This window comes from Hirsutella rhossiliensis (genome assembly GCF_020360975.1).
Source record: "Hirsutella rhossiliensis strain HR02 chromosome Unknown scaffold00007, whole genome shotgun sequence".
NCBI classification, from domain to species: Eukaryota; Fungi; Ascomycota; class Sordariomycetes; order Hypocreales; family Ophiocordycipitaceae; genus Hirsutella; species Hirsutella rhossiliensis.
Window position 1 is genome coordinate 2,993,433 of NW_025408673.1, and position 10,498 is coordinate 3,003,930.

Genomic DNA, 10,498 nt, shown 5'->3' on the forward strand with positions numbered 1-10,498 from the left:
TGACTTCATTGGCCCAATTCAGCGCACAGCTCGTGGATTCAACGCAATCATGGTGGTAGTCGATAGGCTGTCAAAGGACAGACATTTCACGCCTTGCAAGACCGACATGAAAGCACATGACTTGGCAACGCTCTTCGTACGAGATGTCTGGAAACTCCATGGACTACCGGATTCAATCGTATCTGATAGAGGACCACTGTTTGTCTCGGAATTCTGGAAAGCGGTTTGCCACCGCCTACAGATCAATATCAGCCTCTCCACAGCATATCACCCCGAAACTGACGGCCAGACGGAAAACGCTAACTCATTTCTCGAACAATACCTTCGCCAGTATGTTAGCTTTGCTCAGGACGACTGGGACGAGTGGCTCCCATTGGCCGAATTCGCAGCCCGTAACGTTGTTAGCGATTCAACGGGAATGTCTCCATTTTTTGCGAACACAGGCTACCACCCCCGAATGAGCTTTGGTCCCCCTCGCGCAATACCACTCGCGGCATCCAAAGACCTGGCAGAACGCTGCAACGAGGGGAACGAATTTGTCGCCAAGATGCAAGAAATCACTGATCTACTTCGGACAAACCTGCTCTCAGCTCAAGCCTCACAAGAACAGTTCGCCAACGCAAATAGATCACCGGCGCCAGCGTACCGAGTTGGAGACATGGTGCTACTTAGCACACGCAACATCGATTCGGCCAGACCCATCCCCAAACTAGATCATAAGTTCATTGGCCCTTTTCGAATCGAGCGCGTGCTCAACCTCACTCCTACCAACTGAAGTTGCCACATGAATTAGACTCAATTCACAATTCATTCCACGCCAACCTCCTACGACCGTCACCAAACGACCCGCTCACGGCCAATACAACACACCGCCCCACCAATAACGCTAGATGCAAAGGGGAGAAACTCTGGGCGATTGAAGCAATACTGGACTCGAAACGCACAAAACAGAAAGGCTTCCAGTACCATATACTATGGAGAGCTTCGACCTTGAGCAGGCAACATGGGAACCACTACAGAACGTCGTCAACGCTCACATCGCCATCAGAGACTTCGAGAAGCACAGCAAAACAAACCCAGACCCACGAAACAAGAAGTGCAAAATGCTCGCCTACAGGCTCAGCAAGACGTGGAAGAATCAGAAGCGATGGAGTAAGGGAGGCCCATGTGTGAGGAACGATCATGTGACTTTCATACTTTATGAAATGTCTCACTTTGATTCATGTAAATAGCGAAAGTCAGAGTCTTCCTTAGGAACCTCCTTCTCTCTTCGTAGACAATCACTTTACCCAAGTCGCACCCGACCTTGTTCGTGCACTTGTACCGTCACAACTATATGAAGTTCGGGTGCCTTTCCTCGAACTAGCTTTGTGCGCCTTCGACATAGATGTCCACCGTCACTTGAATGCCCTCCTGCTTGACGTCTTCGTTCAGCTCGCCCCGGCACACGGCCGCTCCGTGTTGCGCGGTGCTGTCGTCGTCGAAGACGCTGGAATGCGAGCGGCCCTTCAAGATGCTCAGGCTTGAGCTCTGGGACCCGATGCTGCCCCTGTTGGAGCAGGTCCTGACCGTCCTGGATCCACCAAACTTGGAGCAAATGTCCTTTCGGAGGATAAACTTGTCCACCATGGGCTTGACGCCCGGGATCGACAGGGCAATGAGCGTCGCGCCGATCTCGGAGACTTCGACGACGAGCAACCTTAGAAAGGCAAAATCAAAAGTATCGGGAGTTTGGTCTTGGTTTTGTTTGCAACACGTCAGTAAATAGTTGGACCCAGGCGGTACGGGCTTACTCACAGGCAAAGCCAATCACGAAGACAATTCGACTGACGGAGATGCCAACGACGCTGCATTATGCGGTTAGAGTCGCGTCGCCTTGGTAGTTGCCGGTGTACCCAATACTTACGCAATGCCTGGCAAGAGGATGCAGGCCAGTTGAACCTTTGCTTCCGCGGCATCTCCAAGATCTTGAGCATGGCCACGGGAGGCCAAAGAGCAGCAGGTCGCAGGCCAGTGAGATGCCTGAGATGGCGCCGTATATCTCATCCCACTCCAAGCATTCGAACCTGGTCTCGTCCTCGAATGAGGTGGGCGCCCAAAGCATGTTGACGGGCTTGCAGTGGAAAATGATGAGGCAGATCTGCGCCAGGTAACCGATGACCAAGACGGCGAATATTATCCGGATGGCGACGAGAAACCCCTTGTGCAGCGCGCAGATACGGTAGTAGAAGGCGAGGCCCGATATGCGGCAGAGGACGAGGGCAGTGGCGTAGACCAAGTGCGCAATCGAGTCGAAAATCTGCTGTCTCACCCACGTGGCGTCGTCGATGGCGAAACGGACAAAGGCGATGCTTCTTCCGGTGCCCAGGTTGATGAGTTCTATACAAAGGGCCGCAAAGGGAATAAAGACGACCTGTGCGGGAAGGGAGTCAGCGGCTGGCCAGTCCTTGCCACGGCTCCTCCATCAGGGGCGGCTCGCCAGCGACGCCAGCGCTATTCCGTCGTCTAGGCCGAAGCCGAAGCGCTTGATGATGAACCTCCGCGAGAGCAGTCTGCAGATGACGACCAAGGTGGCCAGGGCTGTGACGACAGAGATGCTGACGATGCCCGCCACGTCTTGGCTCATTTCAAGTTCCTCGCGGGTGACTCGCGGCGGCAAACGGCCGGAAGCTATGGCTTCTTCAACTCGGGGGTCGCCCATTTTGGCTCAGTTGCATCACGATACTTCCAGTCTGCCGGCGAGAGAGCCGGGAAGCCGAGAATATGAAGATGTTGAAAAGTCGACATGGGCTGCCTGGCGTGAGCGCGGAGGGCGTGAGACTGGATTACCTATTCTTTGCCACTCCTGAAGTGTCGGCCTCGGCCATGAGCCGCCTGTCATTACTCGCATCATCCCAGCTTCTAGAAACTTTGTGCCAGAGGCAGTCTTTCCGCGCCGCAATTTCCCGGCCAAAAGAGTGAGGAGCGAGTCAAGCCGGCGCTCAAGGGCAGACACTGTTTCACCTTCGCCGCACTACTGCCAACCAGGCGCAATATGCTCAACCGGACTTGAGCCCTGCCGGCTGTCGAAGGCTTCGACGCTTCTCGGAGGGCCAGCGGGGGAATCGCTGTGTAGGGCGGTCGTCGCGATCGAGTGATTCGAGTCCCATCGTTTGGAGACTCCAGAGTCTGCTTCAGCCTCTTCATCCGCTTGGCCCATCTCGCAGCTATCTGTCGGGTTGACTCATGCCTGCCCTCTTTTAGATCCGGGTCTTCTATTGCTTGGCTGATGTGTACGGTGTGGTATGGATTTATTTCGCCCGGAGGATACTTCCCATAGGGCCTACTAGGGAGACTAAAATTCGTCCCTCATCCCCCTCCTGGACCTAGTAAGTGAAGTTGGTCCAATTTGTATGGAGCGGCAACATTTTTGCAGAGCAAAAGGGGGTGAGCAAAGGGGGTAAGGATGGTAGCTTGTATAAGAGCTCGTATCATCAACGAAAACCATCGCAGGTTACAGTACAGTAATGAAGGTGCATAGAGGTTGTGGTGTATTGACTGCTCTGAAGCGATTGTTCCATCTCTCCAAAAAGCGACTTCTTATAGTTCTGTCACTTGTGGCTGCCTTCGAGTGGCGATGTCACTACCCAGGCTGCCTAGATGACGTTGTCATCAGAAGGTTCGATGCCACTGCTTAACAACGACGTTATTCTGCTGACGACCCTGACACGTGACAGCCGACTTGTTGAGTGACTCAAGCATTTAATCGGAAGTCATAGGCTCCTTTGGTTCTCCCAGGATCGGAGCATCCTTTTCGATATTGACAAAGTCAAAGACCTTGGAAGTCTCAGCCCTTGAGACGAAATCATCGTACTAGGAAGCCCATTCGGACGGTCTAGAGAGCGTGACTTCAGACTTGGCTGTCATCTTGGGAAAGCCTTTGGTGTTGGGAAATTGGCAGCAAGGAGGACAGAACGACGGGGCCACGTTCAATTCCATCGCGAACCTCGCCTTCTCCGTTGGGCCCGTGGCCTTCACCTGGCCCCTGCTTCTTGCCCATGGTTGAGCAGGGCGAAGAGCTCCTCGATCTCCACCGACCCCTCGTCGTCCATGGCACGCTCCGTGGGAGGCACAACGTGCGCCGTCCGCGCCTTCTCCCACGCAGATGGCTCGTTCCGCTCCATGCGATCGTACACCGACGACGGCACCCCGTCTATCGGATCTCCCCAGCTCTCCATCTCCGCCGCGTCGATCTCGATCTCGGCGTAGTGGGGATTGTTCCTCTTCAGCCAGACAAGGGCCCTCTCGACCACCCGCCGCCTCACCGACAAGAGACTCGACAGGTCGCTCGGTGCCGGCTTCTCCGCGCCCTGCCACGAGACGTGGATCTCATCCAGTGCTTGCAAAGGGGTGCGGGAGCACTGGTCGCCAGCTCCTGCACATTGTTCGGAAACACTGTGATGTGGCCCTTGACGTGCCTCGGTATCTCACGGCCTGCCTCTGGCCGCCCGGAATGCTATACCTCGTGACAAACCCATAACACGAGTTCAGCGAGACGAGCTTCTCTTCGACCGGCGTGAGTCCCTTGAGCTCATCGGGGAACATGTGCTCGCAGCCAAGGCGAATATGAAGGTGGACGGCCGGCGACAGACTCCCGCGCGCCAGGCATCGGCCACACTCGGCGCACACCGACACGGACTCGCCCTCGGGAAAGCAGCTCCGGCATGAGAATGGTGAGCGGCCTCCCTTTGGGACGCAGCTCGACAGCCATCGATCCCATGTGATCTCCCTCAGCTCCTCTCTCGTACGCTTGCGGTAGCACAGCATGCACGTCCGTATCGGCAACGTGCTCGCATCGTGAAACACCCGGTAAAAGTCTCGCACCGTCGACACCTTCCTCTCGAGCGATATTGGCGTACACCACGTCTGATCGTTAGACAATCTCTCCTTTATGGCAAAGTCTTCCTCCAAAAAGCCCAGCACACTCGCCAGGTCCTCGGCCTGCAGCTCCCGTCTCCTCTGCCTTCCGATTCCACTTCGAACCTGTTTTGTCGGGCGCTCGTCCCGGCTACGAAGACGGGCTCTCTTCTCCCGCCTCCTGGGCTGCCTCTGTCCGCTCGGCTCAGCGTCCGCTAGCCCTGCCGCGCCATCGTCCATACCCCGATCTGGTACTCCCTTTACCCGCCAACTCCGTCCCCGATGGCGCTTGGGCAAACCCCATGCAATCGATGCTGCTAATTGCTCGCTTCGTCTTGGGTTTTCGAATACCGGCTCCTTGGGCCGGATAGGTCGAAGAAGAAATATTTTGACTGATGTCGTGCTTGCAACGGCAGCATACACATCCTGGACTGCCCAGCTGTCGTGTTCCTCAAAATTCCCACAGACAACCCAGCGGGCTCTGCCGACCAGTTCTCCTGTCGGAAGTTTCTTCTCGTCGAGAACCCATTTTCCGGGAAGTAGTTTTGCATCGTGGGGTAATTCTTCTAGTGTCCATACACTTCGATCTTGGAGGTACTTGTACTGCTTGTCAAATGCTGGTTTCCACTTCGTCTCCCAATCTGGGGACACTCGAGCCTTTCTGTATGACTTAGGAACGGGTAGCCTTTGCAGCGAGTTTGCAAGGCTTTCCGCCTTCATTGCTGTCAAACAAAGTGTTTCTAGACGGTTTATCGGAGAGACTACGTCTGGGGTAACAAAGCTAAAGCCTGATCTCCCGAATTGCCGCGATGAAGCTTTTGATAGTACCCTGCGGGTCGCTCCGCGTTTTGACGACTCGGTCGAGGTAAACTCACGACCGGCGTGGTGTAAGTCTCGCTTGTTTCTGGAGGATTGGCCGTTCATCAGCCAGTCCGTCAATTTCCTGGCTGTCTTCGGAGTCTGACAGAGTATTCACAGAAGAATCGTGGGATTCATCCAGCTCTTGCGTTATCTCCGGCGTTGGCAGATGATGGTCTTGCGTTTCTTCGATGGACGGACCCTTATCAGTCGTCCTTCCTCCCGGTTCGATGGTTGACAGCGAATCAGATATTCGCTCAACGATGGTTGCTCCAGCTTCTTCTTCTTGAACTTCGTCGAGAAGCGTAGCTTCGTACTCAATTGTATCGACTTCTTCGGCGCTTGCCGACTTTTGTGGTTCCTGGGGGAGTTTCTCGTAAAAGCGAACATCACATGCCCGGACGATTCGATTCCGAGCTGGCACGTAAATGTGGTAAATTTTGCCATGAATGCCTTCCCAGCCAACTAACTTTCCTTCTTCAGCTCTTGGAGCCATCTTCCTGGCCTGTACGCGCCGTTCTTTCTTGATGTGTACGTATGCAACACAACCAAACGTGCGTAGGTGGCGAATGTAGGGTTTGTGAAGTTCCTCGTTAACTCGGAGAAAACTGGCAAAGACCTCATGAGGTGAGAGTCCTTGATTAGATTTGCACGGAAGCAGGTTAAGAACTTTGACGACGGATTCTTGAGCATAGGGCCACAAGAATTCCGGAAGCTTGGAGTGAATCATGATGCATCGAGCGAGCTGTGTGATCTTCGATCCAGCCCTCTCTGTCAATCCATTCTGTCTGGGTGTACCAGGCACGGTCGGTTTGAGACTGATTCCGTTTGCCCGGGCCCAGGGTATCAACTCTGTTGTCCAGTTGAAAGACACATCATTGTCCATGCCATATTCTTGGACCTGATATCCAGTTGTTCGTTGAATGTAAGCATCAAAATCTTTCGTAGCTTGAAAGAGCTCATCTTTGTGTCGAAGAAACATATCCTATTGATATCTCTAGCTACAGAAGGAGTGGAAGGCTAGGTCTTATATAGACATAGCTGACAAATGTCGACATGATCATAGAACCTTCTAGAGACTACGAGCGTCTTCCAACATTAACAATCGCAAATTGACAGCAACGGAAGAGCAGGCGCTCCTTAATCGGATTATTTCACTCGATGGGCGTGGGTTTTCGCCGACCCTTCCATTCGTACGAAGGATGGCCGATCTACTCCTCTCACAACGCGCCCCTGGGTCGTCAGTAGGGAAGAACTGGCTCACGCGCTTCGTACAGCGCCACGACGCACTTATGTCGAAATACCTACGAAAATACGACTACCAACGGGCGTAATGCGAAGACCCAGAGGAAATCGGCAAGTGGTTTAGCCTCGTACGAGCGACAATTGCGAAATATGGTATTGCAGCAGAGGACATCTACAACTTTGACGAAACGGGATTTCAGATGGGGTGATCGCAACTGCCAAGGTCGTCACACAAACAAAGCCGTCGACGTCAAAGCACCCAACAGCGATTCGTACCAAGTCAGGTCGCCCAAAGGTCGTCCAACCAGGAGATCGGAATTGGGTAACGGTCATCGAAGGAGTCAATGTCACTGGCTGGGCCTTGCCGTCTACGATCATCTTCGAAGGCAAAGTCCACCAATCGACCTGGTACCGGACAGGAATCCCGCCCAATTGGGTCATTGGTGTCAGTGAGAATGGCTGGACGAACAACGAACTTGGGTTTAAGTGGTCGACGGAGGTCTTCGACAAGCACTCACGCGGTCGCGCGGTCGGGAAGTATCGACTTCTCCTTCTTGACGGTCACGGCAGCCATTTTACTCAGAGTTCGATGACTTCTGCAAGAAGAATTCAATCATCTGGCTTTTCTATCCACCACACTCAACGCATCTTTTGCAAGCTCTCGATTTTGGATGCTTTTCAGCGCTCAAAAACTCATACGGTCGGCTTGTCCAAGAGAAGGTAGAACTGGGGACTTTTCGCATCGACAAAACAGACTTTCTAGTCCTCTATCACCAAGCCCATCGGATAACATTTACAGAGAAGACAATTAAGAATGCATTTGAGGCTGTCGGAATTGTCCCGTACAATCCACAGAAGGTCCTTTCCCGACTGAATGTCAGGACACCAAGTCCTCTACTTCAGCCAACTACCCTCGACCCCTGTCACGCGCCTAAAGTGCTTGACCACGGTAGATGGCTGGTTGATTCCAACCACTGGCTGGAGTGACTTTTCCAGGGAAAAGCACGGGGCTGGGAGGCCTCTCGTGGTTATAAAAGTAGGGTTGCATAGCACCTGATGGAGCTCGTCAGAGATCAATGAATTGAATGATTGACCCCGTTCCTCACTCTCTGTTTAATTGTGTGCGCCTTACAACCCCCAAGGCTCGGGAAGCCAACGCTTAGCCAAAACGCCCCACAACATTACTGAGCTAGAGGCACAAGCCAAGGCTCTTCAGAAACAGGTCGTACGAGGGCAGCGCATGAATAAGCCAGCCCAACCGACCAGGCAGTGCGTTACTTGGTCAAGGGATGCCAAATGGCGATGCACGGCGCAGCCCTTCTTTCGGAGGAAAATGAGCGACTCCGAAGCGAAAACCAAAGGCAGAGGAGAAAGAGGGATATGCGACGCTCATATGTAGCTCATGGGGGTGTTCTAGCGGTGGAGAAAGGTCTTCGGCTTGCAGAAGAGAGGGCGAATGGCGTCGAGGGGTCAGGGGCGCGGTCTGGCGCGACCAGGAAAACCGGCGCACAACGGCTCTGCAGTATGTGTCGCGAAGAACGGCCCATGGTCGAGTCAACCAGGTCACCCATGGGTAGCTAGGGCAGCAAGGGAGCTGATAACCAGGTCTGAACGAGGAGGCTGGAAAGCTCCTCTTAAAAGACTGGAACATCTCAGTCGAGAGGCTGGGAACCCCAGGTCCCCAGCCTCCTGAACACATTACCTTTACTACGAAAGAGGGATATAAATAGGGCTTGGGTTTAGGGCAGAAAGGAGGAGAACAGAGACACGGAATACAATATGACCTTTCTGCTGACTTTCTTGAGAGTATGTGCAAATTGCCCGGGCATAATGTCAGATCATGCCCGGGAATTAAGGATTCCATTAATGTAATTATTTAGTTGATTATTGTTGGAAGAGACTCGTAGTCTCTAGAAGGTTCTATGATCATGTCGACATTTGTCAGCTATGTCTATATAAGACCTAGCCTTCCACTCCTTCTGTAGCTAGAGATATCATACCAGACCATTCCGATCACTGCACCACGGGTCCTAGAGAGGTATCTCCGTATAAATACCCCTTCAATGTCGCACAGACAGATAGAAAACATGCATCATCATTTGGACTCAATTGTGCCTGCCCTTATCCTTCCGCCCGCGCTCTCAGCTTGCTGAGAACTACCGGTACTTTATTGTCATATTATTAGCAACACTGAATCGGTCTTCCTTTAAAAGGGAAGGAAATGTCTAGACATAAGAATAGCTGCCTAGAATAATTACTCAGCTGCCTAAGATAAATTCCTAGATCTAAGACTAGTTGTCTAGAATAATACCCTGCTGCCTAGAGGGATCGAACGAACAGGGTTCAAAGCCACTCCACGAATATCCACATATGGACTCACATGTGGATCCACATCAAATCCACTCCACTCCACAAGACCCTGGCCACATGTGTAGTAGTAGTAGTAGTATTGATTACCGTCTGGGACATCCCTATAAGGGCAAAAGACGTGCTAGGCTAGAGAAGACTAGATACATAGAATATCCCGAGTACCTGGACTAAGGACCGTGTGTAGCACCTAACCACTCCATCTAGCAATTCTGAGGCTCTGAGGCCGGTCGGAAATTCAGGGCCCTTCCCCGTCAGCGGGTTCCAGGCACGGCAGTGAAGCCGTAATAGTAGTCAGTCTTTGGCCGAGGCCGGGTGACTGAGAAAGCCCACGAAGTCATGGGCCGGCCGCAAGCCCTCGAGGAGGGCCTACGGGCAGAAAGAAAAAGAAAAGGAAGCAGAGAGTGTAGCAATGTTAGTCGGGGATTCGCCCCGATGGCGATTGTCTTCTCCCGCAGGAGCGTTCGATCCGGGGCCACTTCGTGGTTATGACAGTCGGCGAAGTCCCCGTGCCTGCTCCTCGTAGCAAGCAGGTGGTGGAGGTGTTGTCGATTGGTGTGCAGCTCCGGGGACACCGGGTGAGGCCTTGAGCTCTAGGCTCTTGTAGCTCCTCAGGGCCCCGCGGCCCACCAGTCCAGAGGAAGTCGTGGCCGCTGAAAGGCCGCAAGGCGGCAAAGTTCGGAGCCGCGAGACGGCAGAAGGAGGCAGAGCCGCAAGGCGGCAGAAGGCGAGGCCAGCCAGTAAAGGCGGCAGAGGGTGCGAGGCAGCGCGAGGCGTGCCAGGAAGGGCGAGAAGAAGTTGGGCCGCGAGGCGGCAGAAGAGGTCGGGGCCGCGAGGCGGCAGAAGTCGAGGCCAGCCAGTAAAGGCGGCAGAAGAAGGCGATGCCGCGAGGCGGCAGAAGGCGAGGCAGCGCGAGGCATGCCGTTATTCGAGACCAGCTTCCCAAGAGGAGACGAACTCTCCAAAGTCTGCCTTTTGGTGCTTGCTAGAGCCCCGTTAGGGCTAGAGAGGCAGAAGCATGGTCGGGTGACCTGAAAATAATTATCCACTAACAGGCTGCTAACAGCCCGCAGAAGAGAAGAATTTTTACAGGGGAGAGTTGCCTGGCCACATGTGGAAACCGTGGAAATCG

General features: G+C 53.6%; 1 protein-coding gene across 1 annotated transcript; it reads right to left on the bottom strand.

Annotated features, from left to right (window-relative positions):
- Nucleotides 1–1,362: 1,362 nt before the first annotated feature.
- Nucleotides 1,363–2,701, bottom strand: HRG_07079 (integral membrane protein pth11; the record flags this gene model as incomplete). Its single annotated transcript, XM_044865550.1, has 5 exons — nt 1,363–1,736; nt 1,798–1,847; nt 1,907–1,967; nt 2,155–2,413; nt 2,480–2,701. The coding sequence occupies 5 exons, from the start codon at nt 2,699–2,701 to the stop codon at nt 1,363–1,365; spliced, it is 966 nt and encodes a 321-aa protein (XP_044719512.1).
- Nucleotides 2,702–10,498: the final 7,797 nt, after the last annotated feature.